General features: G+C 42.1%; 1 protein-coding gene across 1 annotated transcript; it reads right to left on the minus strand.

The window, feature by feature from the left end:
* Positions 1–2,096: 2,096 nt before the first annotated feature.
* Positions 2,097–27,996, minus strand: LOC116699433 (alpha-N-acetylgalactosaminidase). The gene is made up of 11 exons (XM_032531986.1): positions 27,863–27,996; positions 26,221–26,377; positions 25,069–25,209; positions 22,821–23,032; positions 22,599–22,693; positions 21,966–22,127; positions 21,511–21,708; positions 21,055–21,195; positions 18,471–18,964; positions 13,371–13,374; positions 2,097–2,108 (listed from the first exon to the last, which is right to left on the minus strand). Exons 2-9 carry the CDS (start codon positions 26,373–26,375, stop codon positions 18,758–18,760), a joined length of 1,311 nt encoding a protein of 436 aa, XP_032387877.1. The 5' UTR covers positions 26,376–26,377; positions 27,863–27,996; the 3' UTR covers positions 2,097–2,108; positions 13,371–13,374; positions 18,471–18,757.
* Positions 27,997–28,000: the final 4 nt, after the last annotated feature.

Genomic DNA, 28,000 nt, shown 5'->3' on the forward strand with positions numbered 1-28,000 from the left:
GCGCAATAAGCCATGCAGTGAGCCACATAATAAACATAAAATGCACTATAAACTGCACTATTAACCGCACAATAATGTGCAATAATAATTCGAGCAATAAGCTGAGTATTAAGCTGCACAACGGGCCGTTTAAAAAGAGGAATAATAAAAGACCTCCTGTGGCGAGGTCTCCCACCATTACTTGAAGCTGTGGATGACCCTCATCATGTAGAGTTGCAACAGACAGATATGGACTCTGAGGATCTGCACGCTGGACTTTTCTTCCGCTTTTTCTTGGTCCCCGGGCAGGACAGCAGATTTAATCCTATTCTGAATCTTAGGGGGCTCAAGCAAATACCTTCACCCCCTGAGATACAAGATGGTGACGGTCCAAACTATCTCGGCTGGGGATTAGTTTTTCACCATCTACTTCAGGGATAATAATTGGACGTGACATTAAACTTCAACATTCCGTACATTGCTAGCTGTGTTGTAATTCATATGTGAGAAATTTGAAACTTTCTGTAATTTATGCAATGCTGTGATCTTATATATTTCCTTTTTTGCCAGATTGGGGGATGATGTAGTAATTTCAATGGTTAAAACGTTCATATTCAAAGGCAATATGAAAATCTCAATACAAGTATGTTAAATGAATAAAATAAAATAAAAAAGGGCACAAGCTATCCTCTAGATCTACTACTACTACTATTACATTCTGGAAGGTTTGTTTGCTGATAACATTTTAGTTTTGTTTTTGTGATTTTTCAATAGAGTTATGTTTGTTTACCTCTTTTAAAAACTCAGCCTTTATTTGCTTTGTTCAATCTTTGTATAACTTTTGAAACTTTCAACCTGTGTTCCTTAACTGCTTGGAAATCTCCCAGAGGAGTCACAGATGCCCTAAAGTTGAATGGAGTTAAACTGTTTGGAGCTAAAATAATCCCAACTGGTCGGTTTAATATAATGTGACAGCCATCTCTGACCCCCGCAGCCTAATCAAAGGCCTTTTTGCTGTGCCGGCTGTCCGGTGTGTTTGGGCTGGTGAAAGAAGATTAACCTTGGACTTTTATCTACAGATTTCTTTGGCAATAAAAAAAAAATTGAAAATAGTTGACTTTGTCACATCAGAAGCCTGTGCTGCCACAGGGTAAGACACCCCCTGGGCCAGACAGAAAACATACATAAACATAGATAATGTCCCTAGCCATGATCCCTCTTCTGGTCTGTACATCCTGAGTACTGGCATATTGCTGTCCGCCTGGTACAGTGGATGCGGTGGTATGCCTACATTTACACAGAAACAAGTGAAGCACTGTGTGACTGTTTAAGTTTTTATTGTTTATGTTTATTTTACAAATGTCTATGCTGTCCTCTTGGCCATGCCACTCTTAATAAAAAGATTTTGATCTCAATGAACCCGGTTAAAGTTTCACTCTATTCCATTTTAAGCTATCCTTGACAACTGTGGGATATGTTTAATCATTTGTATTTATACATTATTAACTGGATGGTACAAATAAAAAGGCTGTAAACAATGCTAGGTCCACATAACATGATGTCAAGACAACATCATATGTTGTGAAGAGCTGACCCAACCTCTGGCACTCAAGCACTTTCCAGGTGAAGTCAGTTAAGTCTAGGTTTAAGGATGAAGATTGGGTTTGAGCCCCATTGTCATAGAGATTTAGGCATGCACACACAGACTGTTAAAAAGTTTCTATATGGTAGTTTTATATCATTGCACACTCTCCAAGCTGCGTGGGCTGCCCTGTAGCCTCGGCTGGCTCTGGAGGCTCGCTGGGCTCTGGGATCTGCCGAGGCAGAGGAAGTGGTCCATGTCCACCCACGTCTTTCCCACACAGCCCCTTTTGGCACGCCTGGGGTCAGCATGGGCCAGTGCCTTTCTGCCATTACTCACTGATGAAGGCACAAAGGAAGAGACAAAATATTCTAGGAGGCATACAGTTGTCCTTTAGATAAGGGGTTCTCAACCTTTTCTACTTCAAGGCCCACCCATTCATACTTGCAACTGGACAGGACTTATTAAAAAAAATCCCAAATTATTTTGGCTGATCTTCTCTATTTTAATAAAGTTATCTAATAATTTGTTCTGAATGTATTAATTACTTACAACAGCACTACCCTCTCTTTACAGATGGGAGCCCTTGAATTAAATAAAAACAATAAAAGCAAAGAGAAGGTTCACAGTTGTATGGGTGTGACAGAAGGCAACATAAACCATAAAAGCACGGCATTCTCGGTCAAAAAGAATTTATTACATGAAAGTGTTGGTCCTATTAACAAGAACAAGAACTAATTAGTCAATAATTAAGAGTGAGGAAGGGGGCTATATGGAACTTTTTAATGTTTCTAAAGCTCTGTTGTTTATCGTACAATGGTCTTAAAGTATAACTCTCGCCAAAATGCAACTTAGGGTCTTTTTGTGAATGTACACGAGTCAAAACTTTGGTTTAAAAGCCTATTTAAGACGTTTTAAAGGCCAAAAGCATAAGTAACCTGTTAACAGATAAATATGCCCTGTTTTGATGCAGGAAAAAGAGAGACAGGACACATTAGTTGCGTTCATTCAGCAGGATGTCCTCTTTCTTTATTAACAGGATTGTATGACTTTCTTTTCTTTCCTTTTAACAGACTTCACATCCTTTATATTAAACTCATTCACTTATTTCCCAAATTTGCCATTCACATTGCAACACAAAATTATCATATTTTTAACCACTGAAATAACATAGTATAGTCTATGAATTTACCAATCTATTATTTAAGTCACGCAGTACCAAACATTAGCAACATTGTTATAATCTCAATATGTTCTCTGACATTTACTAGCTGTAGTTAAGCATATTAACTTGCTTCGCTCTTCACCCTGCATAACACATTTACCAAACCTTAATAAACAATACATTGTTACAACTACACACTTATAATCAATGTCAAGGCGCTGCAGTGTAAATTAATAAAAGTACGACATTACGGCCGCCATCTTATGACTTTGTTTACATACCAGCTAGCAAAACTATGCTAGTGTATAGAAATACAAGTTTCTAACTCTAATAAACACATTTTCTGCCTCAAACATTCTCAGATAATGTTCCAAATGGTTTTATAGTGCTTCAAGACATATTTTGGTGTTTTAACACACACTTACTAACCTGTTTTGTTGCAGGAAAAAGAGAGACAGGACACATTAGTGGCGTTCGTTCAGCAGGCTGTCCTCTGTCTGAGGGACGGAAGCCATTGTTCCAACTAGCGCTCACCTAACGATACTCCCCCTTGTGGCGTAAGTGCGTAATTACACTTACGCATCAACCAAAAATACATTTAACCTAACCCTCTTTAACAGAAAAATACATATAATCAGATTATAACATAACAATTGTGACTATACATTTGTGGGTGTCACAGACGCATCACTTTTAAGATTTACTGTATTCTTGTTTTTTGGTCAAATGGCAAAGTATCACCAGAGGCTCTGCACATGAAGTCAGCTTTAAGAACATTGCTTGTGTTTACAGAAAGCATGGAAAGCTCCTAAAGTAACATACAAATGCACGGATAATTTGTTGTTTTGTCGTTAGTGAAAAACAATATTAACCTTGTAGTTGAAAAAGGAGGAAAAAGAATATAAGAATGTTATTTCCTCCTATGGAGTCCGTTCATTCGCATTCTGAGATTAACACTTTTTGACTGGGAAAATGTCTGATAGCGTAAACAACTGCAATTGTCGGTTGCTCAAAACCTTTTTTAGTAAACTCTGAACACCAACAATGTTCTCAATGCTGCGTTCATGAGCCCCTGGTCATATTCAAGCAAAGTTTCATGTTGTGTCGAGCCTACTTAGGTTTTAAAAATAGCGTCTTTTTTTTAGGCTAGCATAAAAGTGCCCCTAGCACTCCTATTCAAAAGGTAATTTGACTGAAAAACGTTAATACGGTAAATCTTAAAAGTGGCGCTTCCGTCCTAAATAGGCTTCTAAATGAAAGTTTGACTCTGGTACATTCGAAAAAATTACAGGTTTGTAAATAATTCAAAACCAACCCCTCAGGTGTGTAATATGACTATTTTATTTATAAAATAACTTTACAGTGCACGATGTGATTGTACATCAGTAGCTAACATTAAAGCTGCTGTAGGGAGTTCTGAGAAAACGTGGACTTAGCCTAAAAATTTGAAGATGCACACCTTACAGGTCCCTCCCGCTTGCTCTCTGCTGCGCTACAGCCCCCCCTCCACAGCTCCTCCCCCACAGCGGAGCCTGCCAGCACAGGCTGGTAAGCAGGGCCACCGATGCTTTCCACATCTTCATGGACAATACAGGGGATTTATTCTGAGGAGGGTATAGCTTATGTAAAAAATTTGCTTATATAAATTATTTCTATTAAGTTTTGTACATTTTTTTCAATAAAAGGGTTTAAAATTATTTTTTATGTAATCGCTCATTTGTGAGAACAAAAGTAGCACTTTACACAGTACATTACTGAATTACCTTTTGGATCAATTTGAAACACTAAACTTTCAGTAGGAATGATGAATCCGTGAGGAAGCTCAATAAGCCAAGGAATAACAACATCTTAGAAATATGTCTTAGGTTTTATTTTGCCTATGGGTAAAATAAATCAGCTTTTTTTGCAAAGTACTCCTGCACAAGGAAATACTGAACATTTTGATTTGGACTGAAAGACGATTCCTTCACGTGCCTCTGTGTCTGGGGCCATGTCTGACTTGTTGAACGAGCATAAAGAATGTGTGTCAGACATGTGATTTACAAATTACATCCTGAGGTGGAAGAAAACGTATGTTTTAAAATAATCAAAAATAGAAGTCTGCCTTGCCAAACGATGATGGGGACAGCGCACAATTAAAGTAGTTTAACCATAGCTACATTTATTGTGATCGACAAAAAAACATTTTGGCTTACTAAATGTAGGCATCGAAACAATATTGCTTATACTGAGGGTGAAGGAGTTAGCAGGTAACGTTAATCTTCACCTGCTACAACATTCCTGCCGTGCTACAAGCTAACAAGCTAACTATTAGACTTAGCAACAAGCTACAGAGTAAACTGAGATGTGCGCTATCACCAGTGTACTGAGAGTGTACTGTAACCATCCATATCTTAGTTGTGTAGTTCTTAAAAAATGAAACAAATCAAGCAGGGATACTTACATGTCGAGCAGAAATGTGGCTAACGCTAGCTCTGAATCCGTGTTGAATCCTTTCAGGAGGCGTAGCTCCCTCCACCTCTGAAAAGCCGCTTCGATGTTGACCCTCGTTTTATTTCGGGCTCGGTTTAATTCTTTCTTTTTAGCTCGCTTTTCGTCATCGGTCTTCTTCTGTTTGCCCGTCTTTGTTTTCTGAGCAGGTGTCACTCGAGAAATTGGCAGTTTTTCTGAAAAGTTGTTTCTCCGCGATTAGCACAGCTGCAGTGCACTTGCAATCTTGAGCTTGAACACGGTACGCGCTGTGTGGGGGAGGGGTATGAGCAGCGCGTACACGAGAGTGATTGACACTGCTAAGACAGTCCTCCTGGCTCTGATTGGCTGTTTCTGACCGGGAGCGGTGTTTTTCTCCAAGTGGCAGTAGGAGCACAGGGAGGAGCCACAGGAGCTTGATTTTTTCACAGATTATCTGTCTCATATTCTACTGTCAGTATTGGCTTACTATTTTCTTTTCCCTTGTCCCCCTGTAATGTTACTTGTGTAAAGCGCCCTTCGGTTTCATTAAATGCGCTACAGTAATCTAAGTTATTCGTACGTTGGTTGCTAAAACAGTCTCTTAATGTTTTGGCTCGTAACACAGTGACAGTGATACCCGGTTTCCTTCACAAGACATCCAAAGTAGGTTAAGTTAATGCCAAGCAATAAGTGAGAAACTGGAAGTGTTTTGGGAATGACTGGAAAATGTTGAAACTCGGATTGCCATGCTTGAGGAAAATACGGATGTGGGCAGGGCTGCCAACTCTCACGCATTGGCCGTGAGACACACGCATTTGACTGGTTTCACACGCGCACACGCCACACCCCCGATTTCTCACGCTGAAGTGTCAGCCCGGTCGGTCAAATTTATGAAAGATGAGTTTATCTATGTTTTTACCTGTTGAGCCACTTGTGATCGACTAGTTGTGCTTTCAGAGACTGTGGGGGGGGGCCTCTGAGTCTGTCAGACGGTCTGAATGAGATCCATCATATCAGCGGAGCAATGACATGCACAGCTTACTATATTACATTATATACTATATTATACTATATATAGCTACTATATTACAACTCTCCAAATCTCGGACAACAGAGATGGGAGGAGTTATATTTTGAATGGGCACAAAGTTGTAAATAGGAGCAGAAATCTGGTGAAACACATCTGAGCTATACTATATTTTATATATATATATATATATATATATATATATATATATATATATATATATAATACAATACTGCAACGTTGGGCCACTATTGTGCATCTCTAACCTCTGTGCATCTCTAAATGTAACTGTAAATAATTAATTTGATGTTTTTTAAAATGAACAAATAGTCTTTATTTTCACAAAAAAGTAAAAACATTAAGTGGGGTACAGAGGATGAGGGCCAAACATTACTGAACATTGGCACAAAGGTTAAAGGAATAGAACTTATGTAACTCAGTGGTTCTCATTTTTTAGAATTTCAGTGGTCTAGTTGATCCCTCAACATTAATTAACTTTGGGTCCCTGGTCCCTACACCAGGGACTCCTGGAGCTGTTCACCACAGACCCAATCTTCTCAGCTGTTGCTGACATATATACTGTCTCTTCATGTGGTTCAATATGTTTGGCACATTGTCTGGGTCAGTTCTTATATAAGAAGAAGTTAATAATGTAAATGCTGAATGCCCTAATACCTGTTGATACTACAACAATGCAAAGGCTCTTAACCATACAGTTTTGCACATATCATGTAAGACTTGATTTCTCCATTTTTTTTGCAAAAAAACTCTCCAGAAAGTGCCATTTAATGGTTTATTTTTAAAAAACATTTTCCTGGGGGAGCATACCCCCAGACCCCCCTAGGGAGAGCACCATCCCCCCACATATAACAAATCCCAATTTAAACCCTGAAGTATAATGATGCTGAAAGACCCAAAGAAATTGCTTTGTACGCGGCAAAATATGGGTTGGCCCCCCCAAATCTCACTCCAAGGTTTTTGGAAAAGTTGGCAGCCCTGCAAGGGATAACCCTTCTGCGCCAATGTCTGAGCTAGCGAAAATGCAACAATGGGTGGAGGACCTAGAGGCTAGAAGCAGACGTAATAACTTGAGAATTCATGTTTTTCCTGAAGGATGTGAGGGAATAAATTTCTGGTAAGGGTTCTACCTGAGCTCTTGGACGTGAACTTTACAAGGGGGCTTGCCATTGAATCTGCACATCGCACTCTGGCGCCACACCAGAAGGGCCGCCCGCCTAGAGCTATCGTGGCAAAGTTCCTGGGCTTTCAAGACGCGACACAGATTCAACATGCGGCGAGAGCTAAGGAGGAGATTATCTGGGGAAACAACAACATCAGCATCTTCCCAGACTACACCAAAGCGGTAAAGCGCAGCGTCAGAACTTTAAGGAATGCAAGAAAAAAATAAAACAGAGCTTTAGCTTTGAATTAGCACAACTTTCATGCATTTCTGTCACATCTACTGCTGTCATATTCACTGTGTTCACTCAGAAGGGATCACATCACATGGGCAAGCACTTTAATCACTAGCAGCTAACAGCTAGCAATGTTGTTACGTGTGTTCAGCCAGGGTTTTGTGAAAATCCTCAAGGAGCAGTTTCAAGTGTATTTTGTGTGTGATTGATCTATTGTTGATGAGTAGGAGGCTTGGCAGTGTTGATCTGTGTGGTAGTTCCCTTGGCCCGGGCAGGCAGCCTTTGTCCCCGCCTTCCTCAGCCTCCAATGGCTGAGCTACAAATACACACGGAACTGCTGCTTCATGATTTTCACAAAAGCCTTGCTGAACACACTTATCACCAGGGTTCAAAATTAACTTTTTCGTCCACCAGCCAAATGGCTAGTGAATGATCAATTTTTACCAGCCACTCAATAACCATTGTTTTTTTGGCTGCTGAGTGAAGCAAATCTGCCATCCATTTGCATATTCTACCAGCATTTGGCTAGTAGATGGTGCTAATTTTGAACCCTGCTTATCACTAGCAGCTAACAGCTAATAACAGCATTGAAGGCTAGCTGTGTCCTCGCGCTGTCTCCTGGGAATTCAGTCGTAGCAGGAAAAGGTAGCTCAACAGTAGTGTGTGTGAGGTGAAGAGCGGCGTAAATCACAGCGTTGTTCACAAGGGAAAAAGCTTGGAGTAACGTAACTAGGGGAATATAGCAGCTATACAACTCACGGAAGAGCCTTTTGAGTTTGACGGTCATCCTTAATTATTCAAACCCGAGAATACAGATGAAGAACTCCCCTCAGAAAAGTTGGAAAGAACCAGACAGAGAGGTGCAACAGGCAGATGAAGCAGATGTTCCAAGCGCAAGCTACAGCTGGCAGTAACTTTATTACTGTGCAAGCCACATGCATATTTAGCCTGTTTCCATGTAGATACATAGTTACTGATATAGTCATAACCACTACAGTACTCAATTACCTAGTTTTGAAGAGAAAATAAACTACATGTAACCAGGCCCAATGGAGGGCTTAGCCAAAGTTAATAATTCCCACTTAGACAACGCCACCTTGGGACTTTCACCCAAAGAGTTTACCATATGAATTTGATTTTTAATAATCCCAGGGGTTCCACTACGCAGGTCGGCCACAGAGTAATCAGAGACGCTTGTTAAGTATGACTATTCAAATAATTTATTGTACATCAAAAGAGAATAAAAACTAACAATTACTAAAAGACAGGGCTGCCAACTTTTCCCAAAACCTTGGAGTGAGATTTGGGGGGGCAACCCATATTTTGCCACGTACAAAGCAATTTTTTGGGGTCTTTATCCTTCAGGGTTTAAATTGTGATTTGTGATATGTGGGGGGGTGGGGTTCTCCCTAGGGGGGTCTGGGGGTATGCCCCCCCAGGAAAAAAAATTGAAAAATAAACCATTAAAGGGCACTTTCTGGAGAGTTTTTTTGCAAAAAAATGGAGAAATCAAGTCTTACATGATATGTGCAAAACTGTATGGTTAAGAACCTTTGCATTGTTGTAGTATCAACAGGTTTTACGGCATTCAGCATTTACATTATACATTATTAACTTCTTATGATATAAGAACTGACCCAGACAACGTGCCAAACATGATGAACCACATGAAGAGACAGTAGCAAATCTCATCAACAGCTGAGAAGATTTGGGTCTGTGGGGAACAGGTCCAGGGGTCCCTGGTGTTGGGACAAGGGACCCAAAGTTAAATTAATGTTGAGGGATCAACTAAGACCACTGAAATTCTAAAGAATAAGAACCACTGATCTACATAAATTCTTATCCTTTAACCTTTGTGCCAAGGTTCAGTAATGTTTGGCCCTCATCCTCTGGGCCCCACTTACTGGATTTACTTTTTGGGGAAAAAAAGACTATTTGTTCATTTCATAAAACATCAAATTTATTATTTACAGTTACATTTAGAGATGCACCGAGGTTAGAGAAGCACAATAGTGGCCCAATGTTGCAGTATAGTATATATAGTATAGTGTATATATGTAGTATATATAGTATAGTATATATAGTATAGCTCAGATGTGTTTCACCAGATTTCTGCCCATGTTTACAACTTTGTGCACATTCAAAATATAACTCCTCCCATCTCTGTTGGCCGAGATTTGGAGAGTTGTAATATAGTCTGCTGTACATGTCATTGCTCCGCTGATGGTGGATCTCATTCAGACCGTCTGACAGACACAGACGCCCATTCGGGTCTCTGGTCTCTGACAAAGTTTAGAGGAGGCTGTACGCTGCGCATTATCGGAGGACTACACGGATGCAACGCGTCACTGTCCACAGCAGAGCAGGTCCACTAACATGAACTGAAGTTGCTACGCTACCAGCCGCGCTGCTCACCTCTATTGTTACAGAGAGAGTGGACACGAAGCGACGGACGGGTCTGTGATACTCAGAGCTCATACCTAAAGCCGGGGAAATGGGATGGATCGTAAAAAAATGTTCTCAGTTTGCAACAATTCGAAACTTTCACAGACAGGGAGCGCTCTTGAACCCCCTCACAGTCTCTGAAAGCACAACTAGTGGCTAAACAGATAAATCTATAGATAAACTCATCTATCTGAAATTTGACCGACCGGGTTGACACTTCAGCGTGAGAAATCGGGGGTGTGGCGTGTGAGCGTGTGAAACCCGTCAAATGCGTGTGTCTCACGGCCAATGCGTGAGAGTTGGCAGCCCTGAAAAGACCAAATCACACCACTAATCGAACAGGGAAAACAAAAGACACAAATGTTTAGGTTCTGGGAGAAATTAAGTCTGATAAAAAAAAGGTACTTTATAAAATTTAGCAAAGCACAGGAATTTGTTAAACTATTGGTTGCTACAGTGGCAGCAGGTGGATTATATAGTTAAATAAATATCAATAAAACCAAACATGCAAATCACACTAAAACCATGCAATATATTTAAAACAAATCAGTTTGTTATACATCACCACCTGTTATCCACCAATTGACACAACCATCAATGTTCCTCAAATCTAAGACCTAGTTAAAAGTCACAAGGACAAACACACTCAGACTTTGACCACTTTCTCCCGAAAACCACCGTGTGACACAAACAAAGCATAAAACAAACCAAAAACACGGGCGCTTTATCAGTTAAAAGTTAATAAAATAATCCAAAATAGACAACAGTCAATAACACATAAAACAACTAAAACACGAGAAAGGCAAAACAGCAGTGACACTCGGACTTTGTGTACTTGGCTTGGCTTTGGCTTTGGCTGTAGCACCCGAGACCCACACACGACACACCGCAGACGCTTGGCTTTGGCTGTAGCACCCGAGACCCACACACGCAGCAGACAAAGAGACAGTGAGCTCTTTCGGCGGAGCCTTTATTTCCGCCTTGGTCACGTGACCGTTCACATGACCAACCTCTAACCAATCGGTTACATTCTACCCCCCTCTTTTTTTTTCTTTACTAAAGAAAAACTGGTGCTAATATACTTCCTTAATCCCACGGTCTAAAAATTGCGTTAGACATACTACAGGTGGAGCCCAGTACCCGAGAGAGCGTAGCCCCACCCGCCTCACCCCGCATGAGTTCTGGAAGCCGATGGGGGTTAGGGTGGTGCCCTGCGGTGGTCCTTGTAGTTCTTCTGACGGTGGTAGTACTGCTTTCACAGGCCTCCTCCTGTAGGCAAGGGGAACTAGAGGATAGGCTTTCCACTTGTGGATCACTTACTGGTGTCATTAGGTGCGGCCTCGGCTGCGCAATGGTAGGTGGATCCAGTACTGGTGTCTCCAGGAGTACCACTATCCTGTGGTCATCTTGATCTCCTTCCACCTCACTTTCTGCAATGCTTACCGAAAGGGGACTCCATGGGCCAAGCTGTAGGTGTGTAGGGACGTAGATTGGTTTCAGCATGTTTCGGTGCACCTGTCTAATTTTGGTTAGATCATGCAATGGTGCAATGGAATAGACTACTCCACCAGGTTCAGGTGCTCTTACCACTTTGAAGATTGTGGCCCCCCAAGCATCCTGAATTTTATTCCGACCTCGTGTTGTATAATCTCGCATATAGACCTGCTGGTCCATCTCCAATGGTTCACTCAGTTTTAATTGGTCATGCCTCCCCTTCCTCTGCCTGGCTGCAGCTTCCATCCGATCTTTGGCACAGTCAAAAGCCACCTGCAGGCGCCGTCGATGTTCCACCACCCAGTCGCACACCCGTCCGGTTGTTTGCTGTGGTAGGTGGCCCAAAAGGAAGTCCACCGGTAAGTGGGGTTCCTGGTCAAACATGAGGAAGTGGGGGGACTCTCCAGTCGACTGGTGAGTAGTGGTGTTATAGTTGAACACCAGCTGGGGAAGGTGCTCTGGCCAGCGACTCTTTTGAGTAGAGGGGAGTGTGCGCAGCAGGTTATGCAGTGTCCGATTGAACCTCTCGCACTGACCATTTCCCTGAGGATGGTAAGGAGTAGTACGAGTCTTCTGGATGCCATATAGTTCACACAACTGTTGGACTAGTGCACTTTCAAAATTCCGTCCCTGGTCAGAGTGCAGACGGGCCGGAACTCCATAGCGACAGAACCACTCTTGCACCAACACCCGGGCCACAGTAGCTGCTTTCTGGTCTCTAGTTGGCACCGCCTGAGTGAATTTTGAGAAGACGTCAGTCATTACTAGCACCTGTTCCCTGCCATCTCTGGATGGTTCCAACAAAGTGAAGTCAATCGCCACAATCTGGTTCGGACGTGCAGCGAGTAGATGACCCATTGGCGCCCGGATCTGGGGGTGTGTCGACTTGGCAATAGTGCACCGCTCACACCTTTGACACCACTGCTTTATCTCTCGGTCCATCCCTGGCCAATAGCATCTTCGCCGAACCAGCTCAGTGGTTCTACGCCTTGATGACCGTGGTTTTGGTGGAGGTGCATCAGGATTTCCTCCTTGAGGCAATCAGGTAACAGCAACTGGTGAATCACTTCTCCTCCATCAGGGCGGAACAGCCGGCGGTGGAGGAGACCCTCTGCTTGCACCACCCGACTCCACTGACGCATAAGTCCACGCACCTGTGGACTCAGTTCCTCTCTCTCTGCCCCACTTGGCATCCTCTTCTCCTGCCAAAAGCGGATAAAGGTACCAATGGTTGGGTCCGCTTGCTGGAGCGCCTGCATGTCAGCCGGGGTGCGAGAAGGCAAAGAGATTACAGCAGACTGCACAGCATACTGAGGCTTACCCTCTCCAGTGCCTGACCTCAAGGTGGCTGGTAATGCTGTCCCAGGCAGGGCTTGGTCCATGCTTTGAGTGGCTGCTACCACGGGTAGTCTTGACAGTGCATCTGCGTTCCTGTTAGTGCGGCCAGGGCGATACCGAACACTGTAATCAAAAGCAGAGAGCTCAGCCACCCAGCGCTGCTCAGTAGCGCCCAACTTAGCAGTGTGGAGGTGGCTCAAAGGATTATTATCAGTCCAGACCACACATTTCTGGCCCCACAAATACTCCTTGAACTTCTCGGTCATGGCCCACTTCATGCCCAGAAACTCCAACTTCATAGAACTGTAGTTTTTCTCTGCAGGGTGTAGGCTTCGGCTGGCGTAGGCCACGGGCCTCACTTTCCCATCTTGTTCCTGCGACAGCACTGCACCCAACCCACTGTGACTAGCATCCACTTCAAGAATAAAAGGTAGGGAGAAGTTAGCAAAAGCCAAGGTGGGAGTACTCACTAACTGTCCTTTCAGTTCCTGGAAACTCTTCTCACAGTGCTCCGACCAGGCCCCCTCCAGGGATGCACTTCGCCCTTTTCGTGTCCCGGTTGATGAGAGTTCAGCCACCAAACGATGCAGTGGTGCGGCCAACTTGGAAAACCCATCCACAAACCGCCGGTAATAACTGGCAAAACCTAGAAAAGATCGGAGCTCAGAGACATTAGTGGGTTGAGGCCAGTTAGCCACTGTAGAGATCTTACTTGGGTCAGTGGAAACACCTTCTTCAGAGATCAGATGGCCCAAGTACTGGACTTGTTTTTTAAAGAAGGAACACTTCCCTAGATTTGCCTTGAGTCCCTCCTGTTGCAAGCGGTTCAGCACCAAATCCAACCGACTTAGATGCTCTGTTACACTGGAAGAGAACACAATGATGTCATCCAAATACAGCAGTAGTGACTGGCAGTGCTGTGCTCCAAACATCCTTTCCATAAGGCGCTGGAATGTACCTGGTGCATTACACAGGCCAAAAGGCATCCGGTTAAACTCGAACAACCCGAAGGGTGTACAAAAGGCAGTCTTTTCCTTGTCTTTTTCTGCTACCTGGTTATAACCGCTGGCCAAGTCCATGGTGGAGAACCATTTAGCTCCTGACAGTGTATCCAGAGACTCATCTATTCGAGGGAGAGGGAAAGCATCTCTCCGGGTCTTACGGTTTAGCTGCCGGTAGTCCACACACAGCCGAATACTGCCATCTTTCTTCCTGACCAGGACGATGGGGGAGGCGTAGGGGCTGCTACTCTCTCGGATAACCTGGGTCTCTAGCAACTGGCGGATATGAGCTTTTACCGCCTCATAGTCAGAAGGGGGAATACGCCGATACCTCTGCCTTACTGGCACATCATCGAGTAGCGGGATGTCGTGTGTGATCAGATTAGTACAACCAAGGTCACCCTCAAAAGAAGAGAAAACTGTCTCATATTTTGACAACAGTGTTCTAACCTGGTCCTGCTCGGCCTTGGCTAAAACCCCTAAGTCAAGGTTTCTGACATGCTCTTGTACTGGGCTAACCTTCCCCGCCTGCGAGTTGACTGTGGCTGTGACTTGCTCAAACCCAAACTCACTGACCCCCGTTGGTAAGCTCACAACTCTTGCTTCGGTCAACAACCCTAAAGGGCAACGAGAGGGAAGAGTTATTGCTGAGGTACCTACGTTAACAATCGGTACGTATGCGGTGCCCCGAGTAACATGTACTAAGGCAGGGGACACCAACAGCCCATCAGGTAGGTGACTGTTGGTGGTCAGTGGCTCTAACAGGACTGAACGAGAGGACCCAAAACTAGCGGAACAAGTGGCAGCTATCACCTTCATAGTACCCCCTGGAATGTGAACTGCTCTCCTACCGCGAACTCTAGCAAGGCTTGCTTGGGGGCTTGGTTTCTGAGTCTCTGTCTGGTGACACAACTGAAGGGCTTGCTGCCAATGCGAGGGAGCATCTCGAACTGCTGAAAGGTCAAACAGGCCAAGGCCGTACTGGTCAAAAAGCTCCTCATAACAACCACGAATGATGTTCATGCCTAAGATACCGGGGACCTTAGGTAATGCTGATTGCAAAGGGGGGTCCTTCACTACCAATACACCTCGCTTTTGCATCTTTTTGCCAAACACTTCAACATCTAACTCCACATAACCAAGGTATGGGATGTCCAACCGGTTCGCAGCCTTCAACTGCAACCAATGGCAGGACTGAAGTTGGTCCTGGAAATTTTCTCTAAAGAAGCCTTCCACTATGGTGGATACCATAGCGCCTGTGTCAAGCAAACACTTAATGTCTACACCCGCCAATTTAACAGTCACCTGAGGGCAAGGAGCAATCAACCGATCTGCCACTGTCTCGTCTACCCAACTTTCACCTGCTGAGCCACCGAACCCCCCTCCAAATGTTTGGCTCTGCACATTAGAGGGAGCTAGTTTTCCGCCTGCTGGGAGATAGTGCTAACGACAGCCGGAGGAGTACGGACAAAGCTATTTGAGCGGGAAGGGACCCTCTCATTCTCACAATCTCGGGCATAATGACCTGGTTGTTGGCACCGTCTACAAATTACATTACTGGGCCGGTTAAATCTATGGGGGCGTGGAGGAGGCTGCATTTGTAAAAGGTTCTGGCTCAGCTGATTAATCTGGTCCTGCTGTTTCTTCATCATGGCCACTAATTCAGCTAATTGTGGTGTAGCAGGAAGAGTAGGAGAATGAGCAACATGGCCCTGAACCCTAGAATTTTGCACAGCACAAAAGGAGGGCACTGAATGCCTCTGATCTCCCCCATTAGGCTTACCCTCCAGCTCCCATCTAATGGCCTCAGCACGCACATCAAGCAGTGAGAGCGCAGCATCATCCCGAACCAGCCTTTTCAGCTCCCTGCGAAGAGCAGAATCATTAATATTTTCTACAAACTGGTCCCGTAGCAGTACAGAGGAATTAGACATTCTATTAGGGGCACCTGCGACAACCTTCTCCATAAGACAGTATAAAGCATGGGAATATTCCTGCAAAGATTCGCCTTCCAGCTGTTTTCGGGAAAAGAAATCTTCCTGCAATGACACATAAGATTTGGAACAGCCATATAAGTCCTGTAGTATTGCTAGAATACTTTCAGGGTCCTCTCGTTCATTCTGGGGCCTATACCTGATCTCATCCTTAGCCACTCCCTCTAAGTGATCAAATATGAAATAGGCCTGGTCAAGAGGTCCTAAGTGTCTAGCTCGCATACTAGCCCGTACTTCTTCCACCCACTCCTCTATCCTGATGCCATGGGCACCTCTAAACAGGGGACATTTTCTCTCTCTTGGAAAATAAAACACACGTTCAGATTGAGCAGGGATAGGCACATTAGTGGTGTTTGAAGCACTAGGACCCGGTTGTGTCTCCACCCGTTCTTGCAACAAACTGTCCCTTTCTGCCTGGAGCTGCTTTACACGGTCCCGTAGTTCTTGTAATTCTTGATCCATGACTTCTCAACACCGATTGGGCACTGCTCAGGAAGGTCCCACAGTGGAATATCGTCTGATCCCTCGAGATGCCAACTGCTGTTTTGCCTTAACACTATTTAACTACCGTATATAGCAAGAATCATAAAAACAAACAAAACAAATGCCTAACACAGTCAAAACTTAAACACACGTCACTGAATGTGGATCCTGCCGACAACGCCACTATTTGTAACCAGGCCCAATGGAGGGCTTAGCCAAAGTTAATAATTCCCACTTAGACAACGCCACCTTGGGACTTTCACCCAAAGAGTTTACCATATGAATTTGATTTTTAATAATCCCAGGGGTTCCACTACGCAGGTCGGCCACAGAGTAATCAGAGACGCTTGTTAAGTATGACTATTCAAATGATTTATTGTACATCAAAAGAAAATAAAAACTAACAATTACTAAAAGACCAAATCACACCCCTAATCTAACAGGGAAAACAAAAGACACAAATGTTTAGGTTCTGGGAGAAATTAAGTTAGTCTGATACAAAAAAGGTACTTTATAAAATTTAGAAAAGCACAGGAATTTGTTAAACTATGGGTTGCTACAGTGGCAGCAGGTGGATTATATAGTTAAATAAATATCAATAAAACCAAACATGCAAATCACACTAAAACCATGCAATATATTTAAACCAAATCAGTTTGTTATACGTCACCACCTGTTATCCACCAATTGACACAACCATCAATGTTCCTCAAATCTAAGACCTAGTTAAAAGTCACAAGGACAAACACACTCAGACTTTGACCACTTTCTCCCGAAAACCACCCTGTGACACAAACAAAGCATAAAACAAACCAAAAACACGGGCGCTTTATCAGTTAAAAGTTAATAATAAAATAATCCAAAATAGACAACAGTCAATAACACACAACAACTAAAACACAAGAAAGGCAAAACAGCAGTGACACTCGGACTTTGTGTACTTGGCTTGGCTTTGGCTTTGGCTGTAGCACCCGAGACCCACACACGCAGCAGACAAAGAGACAGTGAGCTCTTTCGGCGGAGGCTTTATTTCCGCCTTGGTCACGTGACCGTTCACATGACCAACCTCTAACCAATCGGTTACATACAGTTGGTCGCCAAAGGCATGGAGGACACCCCCTAGACTCCCTCGGCACTCTGGGGATTGTTGTCAGCTGTGGGAGGCGAGGAAGGCGGGGACAAAGGCTGCCTGCTCGGCTAAGGGAACTACCACACAGATCAACACTGCCAAGCCTCCTACTCACCAACATCAGATCGATCACACACAAAATGGATGGATGGATAGAAATACACACGGAACTGCTGCTTTATGATTTTCACAAAAGCCTGGCTGAACACACTTATCACTAGCAGCTAACAGCTAACCAGGCATGCTACCTACAGGCAAGAACAAGACAGGGTAGGTGAATTAAAACTAAAACAATGTCTGACGCGAAAACGCAGCTTGATGTTACATAAGGGCCTTGTTCGTTGTGTTTCAGTTGATAGGCCGAAAAGGCACTCTAAAACTTGCCCCGTTAACTGCCGTTTTAGCTCAGCTTGTACACTTAGCTGCAGCTACTCAGTGTTGCCTGCACCGACTTAGGTCAGGGTTACTGACCTAGTACTCACATATTTATAGCAATCAAGAATAACATAAAAATTGGCTGGAATTCTCCTTTAATAATGAATTATTTTTGAATAATTGTTTATAAACATAATATAACTTCAGTATCCAATTACCATCATTCTATTGGATTAATCTACTTTATTCAAAAATATCTTTACTCTCTGGGCCGGTAGACAGCACTCATGGCCTAGTGCCTGAGAAAGTCTGCCTTAGATGTATGTGCTCACACATGCTAAACTATTTATAACAGAGGTAGCAGTAGCTAGCTAGCTTGGTTGGTAGAACAGGAAATTTTTAGGTGACCAAAATGTTCCAATTGACTTTAATGAAGTGAAAACACACAGTGGGAGGGTATGAGATAAAACAGATGAAAACACACCCAAAAACAAGTTCACGTCTATTTTAATGTACACATGGCCCAGCATTGCTAAGTCTCTCATGATTGTCAGATCAGCGTGTAAGTACACAAAATACACAATATATATACACAATTTGATCTATATTTTGCCAAAATTACTTACCGGCACAAACATCTTAAAAGAGGACAACAATTAGGCAAATGTTTTATTAAAAATTTAAGAGAAAGACACTTCTAAACAAAAAAAGAGAATATTAAAACATTATATTTGGTTTCATGAACATCAGTGCAAAAGAAGATCTGTTCAACGATGATTCAAAATTGGGTTGAGATGGCTGTGATTGAGCCTGTCCGCCTTTTAAATAATTCTATAAAATACCAGCTTAGCATTTTTTTTCCTTTCCACAAAAGTTTCTTCATAACACAGTATGATGCCCAGGTTTAGCTTTGTGGAATGTGAACTGTGAGGCTTTCTTTTGCTGGTAGTGGAGTTTCTCCATCTGTTTGGATTGTTGTTCTGTGTAAACGTACCACATGACAACACCTGAGGGATTGATAGAGACGGAGAACTCTGTGCTGGCGTTCAACACCTTCGCCGTCGAGCCAGCAAACACATCATAGGCCTACAAGCAAGAAAAGAACATATTTAAGCGTGGGCTTCTGAAGCAAAAAGATGTGGGTTGGTCCTCCCTTGCTAGTCAGTGAAGAAAACCATACAGTAGCACCTTGGCTTTAATATCAACACATAGCAGTGGTTCAACAAGTCCCTTCTCTCATTGACCAAGGGTCCGTTTCAGAAAGCAGGTTTAGAGAAAACTCTGAGTTTGTTAACCCTGAGATGAGCGAAACTGGGTTTTCTGTCTCAGAAAGGGAGGTTAATCAAACCTGAGAGAGAGGGGGGGAACTCCAGTCTGTTTCAGACAGAATGGTTACCTTAACCTTACAGTCAGTTGCTATGGTAACTGAGTCTGTGAACCTAACCTGGTCGGGAGCAAGTTTTCTTCTCTCAGTCTCCTCCCTCAGACACAGCGTTCTTTCATTTCCTCATTCATTCATTCAGTCTGTATCAGATGCATTTTAGCGCAGTTTGTTATCTGCATGAATTATAAACATGTTGGTTTATTAACTGTGTTAGGCACACTATAATACGTTTTTGTTCCGAACATGGCATTTCCTTATGTCGACAATCCCATTGATGAAGAAGCTGTATTTCTTCGCAGGAAGTTAAACATACATCGGAAGATGATATTGAGGTCCTGACTATATTTTACTATTTTCATTTCCAGATAACTACCTATTTGAGAGGTATCAATTTTCTTCCCAATCTATCATTTATGTAGCCTACATAACTTTATCCGTCCTCATATCACCAACGTCACCTATCGTGGACATGCTCTACATCCCTGCACATTCTTTGGGTCGCACTACGTTGCAAACATTAGTTTTCTTTCCAACATTGTTGTTGCAGAGCATATTAGTAAAGCGCCGGCAGAAGAGTGTGACTTGCTCTGAAAAGTTTTATTGAAGAGTTCCCCTGACACAATCCAGTAAAAAGAAACTATTGACTGTAAATCCTACTTCTGTTAATGATGGTGCTGCAGCCTCAGAATGGGATTAGCAGGATTGCACCTAAATGAAATAATAGGTGTAGCATACTACCATACCAGTTATCATCAGTAATATTAAAGGTTACCTGTGTTTAAATATGAAATTAATACACTATGTTAGAGCATAAGTATTGACTCAAGACATTTTCTCCCACACCAATTCTCGCTATTTTACTGTGATGCTTTTTTAACTAAATACTCGTTCAACCTCGCTGTATGTGTGCATGAGTATTTCCTCCGACCAGTTTGTTTGATGTTGTTACCATGGTGAATCACAGTATCATGACTCCATTCATGCTACCTTTTTATTGCGGTGGTGCACCCGCTAAACTCTGAGTGAACCTACTCGGAGTTGATGGAACCAACTTGAATCAGCTGTTGTGGAACCCACAACCCAGAGTTTCCCATCTCAGGGTCAGCGTTCAGGGTTAGACTCAGAGTTAAAGCTCCTTCCTGAAACCTCTCGTTCTGAAACAGAAAACCCAGCGTTTCCCTCATCTCAGGGTTAACACTAAAGTTTTCCCTAAACCTGCTTTCTGAAACGGACCCCTGTGCAGCAGACATGCTATGCTAAGATGCTTGTTGATCTTGGAGTGCAGCAGTAGTGAAAACAGGGAATGGAGTTAAATTTATATGGACTCTGCATGAGCCAAGTGAAATGGATTTGAGGAAGCAGCAGCATGGAAGTCAACGCTGTAGTTAAAATGCAGAATAGAGTTTAATTTATTATAAGTAAACAAACAGATGCACTAGAGTCCCACCCACTTTCCGATGCCCATGTTTTGTAAGGCTAAAAATAACATAGTAATTTAGATTTGATGATTACTAATACTTTTTAAAATATATATATCCGCTATGCTAGCAATTTAGCTGACTTCACTTGGACTAGGTGCTCCCAGTGAACCCAACTGGAGTCACCATGCCGGGACCAAACATAGCCTCTTAGACTAACGGAGATGGCCAGTTTGACGACAAGGAATACAACGTTTTTTTTTCCAGGTTTGGCTCCTGGCACCCCGGGGCTGAGTCAACAAATAGAACACTTACAAAACACCCTGAACTATTTAGCTGATGGCAGCTAATACCAGTCATGAGGGCGTACCAACCTTGTAGTTGCCAGTATCGTAGTGGAGTTTAGCCAGAGAGCTGCGGTAGTGGTAGGGCATGTCTGTCCGTCGACTCAGGAACACCAGGGCACTGGCTGAATGAGACAGAGGCCTCCAATAAACCTCAATATGACTCTTCTCCTGTGCAACAACACACACACACACACACACACACACACACACACACACACACACACACACACACACACACACACACCACACACACACACACACACACACACACACACACACACACACACACACACACACACACACACACAAATATGAGCCTGTTCCTTAAAGGCACTCACCTTGATTTTTTTTTAGTGCCTAACTCTGACTCCAAATTTCACCCCACCTCGCTTCAACACCATTGACATCAGTGTATGATTGTGTATATTATTTCTTAGCCTTCTTCACTAAATAAACTGATGTCTTAATAATGATGATGATGACCTGCAACAATCGTCTTCCCTGGATTCCCATGGGGTCCTGGTTTATGGCAATGGCCATTTTGTTTTGCAGGATGGCCCTTGCGCTGTTGTCCAGGTTTCGAAGGTCATTAGACATGATGAGAGGTGCAGCCATTATAGCCCACAGAGCCATCTGAGAGCGAGCCTGGTCCACACTAAGACCAAAGTTTCCAATGATGAGCTGAGGAGAGATAACATAATGAGGCATGAAGAGCGAATGACTAAAGTAACGCAAAGAAGAGCTTAACATTACCGCCACACAGCATCCACTCATCTATGAAAGCAAACTTTGGAAAGCCTTGTAAACTTATTTACTTTGTTTCAGAACAGGATAACCTTGAGTGAAATCACACCGTGAGAGACAGCAGTAAGGGTTCAGATTGCCTCTATGATCAGTGATGTTACATAGGTCCAATAATGAAGAGAAATCCATCATACCATGTCAGGGTCATTCCATCGTCCAGGCCCCGCAGCTGGCTGCAGATCATCCTGGTTGTTGGAGAACCACTCAATGATGCTTTGCAAACTGTCCCATGAGTCCTGGATATCATAGTAATTTCTCCACAGGTGACAAATATCACCTAGAAAAGTGTAGTTCACCTGGTAGGACCAGGGAAACAGACGTTATCAACCAAAATAGCATGTGCCTTTTGCTAAAGAATTGTGTAAACAACAAATTAAACCAATCATAGTGAATTCAAGACTAAGCGTCAACCGCCATGCTAGTGACTGTGGGGATGTACTAAGCACAGCTTTGCTGTGAGCTAAATGCTTACTTCAACAAGTTAACATGCGGATGTTTAGCAGACATAATGTTATGTATAACTGCCATTTCTGTACATTGAGTAAATTGAGAACAATTCAAAAATGTTAGTCAGATCCCTTGTATGTGTACACATACTTGGACAATAAAGTTGATTCTGATTAGGTGAAACATAAATGTCTATAAAAAATGTCATGGAAATCCATCCATATAGTTTAATTGCAGCAATTGCCTTTATCCAGTCTTATGTCAGAATATTGGCACAGTTCTATCCAAGTCCCAGTGACTTGATTTGAAATGTCGCTCACGTTCAATGGAAGGCCTCCAACATAGACAGGCCAACTACAGGAGTAGGCCATAGGTCTGCCTGTAGCATTCAAAGCCTTGGACATAAGAGGGTAACCTGTGTGACACAAGAAAACACTTGCTTTGGCTCGTCCATGATTGTCCTCGTTTGGCTTTTGTAATAAGAATTTTTAGGTTTTTAATTATTTTATTCCATGCCATTTAGTAAATTGGTATACTCTTACCCAGCATTTGTTGTACAGCATTTGAGTTACAGCCATCAAACTTCAGATAGTCTACCCCCCAGCTAGCAAAGGTCTGGGCATCAATCTCAATTTTATCCAGTGTGGTGCCAGGGAATCCCATACATGTGTGAGTGCCCATGTCTGCATAGATGCCTAGCTTTAAACCCCGGTCATGGATATACCTTGCCAGTTTTGGAATGCCCCCTGGGAACCTGTAGGAAACAAGGACAGACGACAAATAGTTACACAATTCCAACATGACCCCAGAGTAAAGCAATGTTTCAGTTCAACAGGCATCATTTACATTATGGTTTTACTGCACTAGATTAGTATCAGGTTAGGCCCCAACGTGGTGGTCTGATCTGATTTACTAATCAAAGAGTAAACAATTAACCAGTAACACAGCCGTTTCCAACTTGGGAACAAGACCAATACATCTGAGTGGAAGTGGACCTGGAATGACTGTGGGACTCCCAGATCCAGACTGATAAAATGATGATGGCTAACCCTTGGACATCGTGTGGGCCAACAAACAAACAAGCAAAAGAAGGCTGTTGTGATAGATGTAGCAATCCCAAGCAAAAGTAGCGTTTTTTGGCGTGGGCGAAGCGGGCAACCACCCGGGGCGACATTCTTTCATGACACAAAGGGGGCGGCACAGGCACTTCAAACCGGTTTTCTACTGGATTATCTTTCATTTCCTGTGTGATGAATTGGTAAAATGGCACCCCCTGCTTGCTGAGAAGATGCCATGCACAGAGCTGTGTGAGAAGGGGGGGAGGAGGGAGCGGGGACATTTCCCTCTGGGTCGAACAGGTTGCTGCATAGGCACCGATACCGTGGGGGCTCAGTATTAGCGGAGCAAGCTGGTTACGTGTCAGTTAAACTTTTCATCTGCATTCCTTTCTGTATTTGTGAGAAGTGGAACTGTCTTGAGTTGAAAGATTATTATTATCATTATTGTTATTATAATTGAGTTGATAGGCTCGTTAATAGGATGCTGTCCATTTCTTAAGGTTCTGATATGAAAACATTTTTTGACTACTTTTTCTTTAAAAAGGCATGCACATTTCATGATGATTTTGGATTAAGGAAGGCCAGAAACGTCAGGATTAGTTTTCGTTTGTCTTTTCTGTTCTCAGTGCAATAGCGCAATAACTAGATTCTCTTTAGTGGGTTTTCACATTTGTTTGATAAAAGGATTTGTGCTATAAAGAAAGGTTATTCTATATCTTATTTGTATTATTCTTAATATTTTAATATTATTGTTGCTCTCTGCGCTTGTTAATTTTGTTTATATATCTGATTGTATATATTTTTGCAGATTTTTATTTATATAACAACATAAATGAAAGAATTAAATTGCACAATTTCTTCTTCCAACATTTTCAAAAGACAATGCACACAATTCTGCCCAAAATATGATAGCATCATATTATTACAGTATCATCAGAACGTTATCAGAACGTAAAATAAATAAATATACACTATAATATAATAATTCTGGAAAATTCGTCTTTGCGCGGGTTTATGCATTTTGTCATGACATGATGATAGAATAATAGTTTAGAAGCCCAAATACATGTTTTTTTGTTTTGATTTTCACAAAAACCCCCCCCCCCCCCTTTAGCATTGATTAACATTGGGACTCTCATCCGCAGCTGAACTGATGCATTTGCGTGATGGCCGCACATCCACATTACTCATATAATACCTATTTATGTCAAGTGTCTCATCTGAACAATTTACTGATGTTTCTGAATTGTATTATTTCTATATCTCAGCATTATACAAAAAAAATGCTGAAATTAATTATATTGTGTTTCAGCATTTATTTCACGCCATTTAGGTTTCTACGCTGCATGTTATATGCCGCTTAAAACATAAAACAGATAGAACACGCATCAGATACAACCAAATATATGGGGTTAGGTTGGTATGGCCTAATAACGAGCCCCTCGCAGTGCCCACTCGGTAAATGCTCTCGCAACCAAACTAAGGAGAACTGTGCAAGGTGCAAACAGTCTTTGATACTTCCACACATCATCGCCTACTTATGTAGATTAATGTGGGTTTGTGGCTTGGAGAGACAGATTAATTTACACCTTTTAAATATCCGACAAGAATCTGGACCTGTTGACTGAATATACCTGAGTATGGCATAACCTGTCTATTGGAATCTTTAAAGGCAAAACTGTTGATAGAGCACAGACATGCTGATTCTGCAAAGTGAGAAAAGGAGACCAACCTGGAGGGTTCCGGTTGCAGCCTCCCTTGTTCATCTCTCAGCATGGACATCCAGCAGTCATCTATGATTACATACTCATAGCCCAGCTCCTTCCAGCCATCCTCAGCCAACCGGTCAGCCATGTCTCTAAACAGACCTTCGCTTTGGACAAAGAAAAGAAAGACAGAGGTTGTTAGCCATTCATGAAACACATTTATACTTTTTTAGTCAGAACTTCTGCTTCCTTTTCAAGTTAAAATGGTGGAAAGTAAAGGTCGTTGGCCAAGGCAGAGTTGATTAATTATTTGGATGTGAATAGCACCACCATGTGGCCATTTATAATGCACCTAATGTTTCCACTAGATCCGTGAGGCACAGAAACTGAAGTATTTGTCCTATTCCTGAATTCAACACATATATCACACCACCAATATCTACCTACCAGATGTTATGCCAGTTAAAGTTTGTTTGCATAACATAATACAATATTTTACTGCTGTACGACCCTCCAAAATGCACTCTGCAATTGGAACTGAATGACCAATGACACATGCATGTATCATCTGTGCAATCTGTGCAATTCTGCTAAATGTATATGGGATTTCACCTACAACGCAACAACTTGGTATTTTCAATACTAATATTTACAAACAGGGTTTTGTAAAAATCAATAGGAATGCCCATCGTCATCTAAATCTAGCTGCAGTTTTAAAACATCAAAATATTTATTATTCTATAGATAAATTAACATATTTAGGATATTTTTGTATTGACTGTTAGTCTATTATGATCTTACTAATATCCCTGTGAAAATATCCAACTAACAGTATTGTAACTATAAAATATTGCTTAGCTGTCATGGTGAAAATTTTTCCTCACAGTTTCATGTTAAATGGCTTCTACATCATGACAACAACTTTGTGTTCATTTTTGAAATTTTATCTTTCCTAAGTTTTGGTCATCATCAATCATTGCCATGTAGCCTGGCATGGGCGTCATGTGCACACTCCTCAAGCTCTTTAGCAAGGTTTGACTGAAAGCACAAATCATTGTTCCAGCCCCTTTCTTCACATGAAAACAATTATCTTGTTAGTGATTATACCTTCAATATCTTTGCTAAGAATATCCAGGCTGATCTAAATCACAGAAACTCCCTTTTTTCATTGATCATACCCAATGCAGTTCTCTGGGTCATCTTTACAGTCAACATCACAGCGAAAGCGTTCCCAGGCCATCCATCCCATAGGTGGAGTCTTCAGCAGTCCGTTGTCTAGCGCCACAGTCAGTGAGATCATGGCAAGGAGCCAAGTTGCTGCTAAGGGCCCCATTTCTAAAAAAGAATTGTGTAGAATACATTTACTAATGGTTTACTCACACACCTTAAAAGACACACATGTTATTCAAGGTGGTAAAGATCTACTTTGTTAATGGTGTTTGACAAATGGCAATTTTACTGTTTTTTTTCAGACATTTGTGATTCGTGAACATAAGTGTGTATTGCGCAGAATGTTCATCATTGACAGCACAATCACTTTCAGCGCTTACGCTTAAAATGAAATTTCAACTGCTTTCATGACTTTTCTTTTGACTGACATCGATTGCTAACTAGTACTTCTACAACTACTTTCAGTGCTGCTTGCAAACTGACAATTCAGCTATCCTATCAGTGTTTACCTTTAAACTTAGCATGTGCATTTACACTTAAAAGTGCCATCTTGCCAACTTAATCCATGTTTTGTTCATTTTTCTTTTCTTATGATGTGCAATTTGACTGCCATTATTGATGTTAACGCTATGAATTGAGTTTTTTTTAACTAATGTCTGCATAGTTGCAGATTTACTGTGGAAAGTGGAAATAAAGATCTCAAAAAGTCACAACAGAGGTATACTTTGTGGGAGTACACGCCACGGAGTCTGTGATATGAGTAAGGGGGGACATGGGAACCCACATACATGTGCACATGCATGTGCGTCCTTGTGCACGAGAGAAACAAAACATGCACCCACCCATGAAAACACTTCTCCACAGCGGCCTAGAGGTCCAGAATACACAGGAAACCTTTAAGTTATTAAGTTGAATCAACAACTGCTCCCACTAATCTTGTTAAATATGAGTGTAAGGGGGTACGGACTGAATTCTATACTAACATTCACCAAGGATGTTTTTTTATTATTATAAAATAAACAACCATGACTTATGTTAACATCTGTTCAAAGACATACAGCAAGTTTCCATGATGTCTGTTTTCAAACTACAAAGGGATTTTAACTCTCAAAAGCACATGCAGGGAACAAGCCAATATGCTGATCATGTTTATTTGAAAACTTAATTTAATAAGTAAACTCTAAGAAGTACATTTATTTAACTCATCATTTGAGGTTTAATGACTTCAAGTCAGAACAACTCGTGTTTATATGCTCTGAATCTGAAGTGGTATGAAAATTTGAAATTACTTTCATCTGGAAATTAGGAAAACTTGTTTAGATGTTACAAATTCCAAGTTGAGATAATTGACTTGACAACAATACGAGATTTTAAAGTGCTCTTAAACCATGGGTAACCATGGGAAACGCAGCTTTGTAGATGAAATAAATTAGCAGCTCTTTCTAAAGATGATCCCATCCCCCTCCCACAACCACTCCACCTATATGTTTAGTTTTCTTACTGCATGAATTAGGTCTGATATCTTGGTCAGATAAAGAAAGTTACAGTGAGACAAAGAACCCTGGTGCAACAGAGATCCTGTTTACCTAAACACAAGATTTTTTTACCGAAAAACAATGGAAAAAAAAGATGAAAACAACCTTCTCTTACCTCTTTACCTGAAACAATCGGTGTATGTATTGTTATTGCAGGCATGTGACTGCCCTCTCTTCTTCCTGGATTTTCTCCTGAGCTGCAATCATCTCTTCCTGGTTAGGTAAACCAAGTGCCATGTGACTGCTTTGTGTC

The sequence above is a fragment of the Etheostoma spectabile genome, chromosome 12 (genome assembly GCF_008692095.1).
Source record: "Etheostoma spectabile isolate EspeVRDwgs_2016 chromosome 12, UIUC_Espe_1.0, whole genome shotgun sequence".
Lineage (NCBI taxonomy): Eukaryota > Metazoa > Chordata > Actinopteri > Perciformes > Percidae > Etheostoma > Etheostoma spectabile.

What these genes read in the sequence shown, in the direction of transcription:
- LOC116699433 (XM_032531986.1), bottom strand. Translation starts at nt 26,375, where the DNA reads ATGGGGCCCTTAGCAGCAACTTGGCTCCTTGCCATGATCTCACTGACT. An exon ending in GATGGAATGACCCTGACATG is followed by an intron (nt 21,709 to 21,965) that starts GTATGATGGATT and finishes ATCTCTCCTCAG; the next exon opens with CTCATCATTGGAAACTTTGG. An exon ending in AGGGAAGACGATTGTTGCAG is followed by an intron (nt 21,196 to 21,510) that starts GTCATCATCATC and finishes GTTGTTGCACAG; the next exon opens with GAGAAGAGTCATATTGAGGT.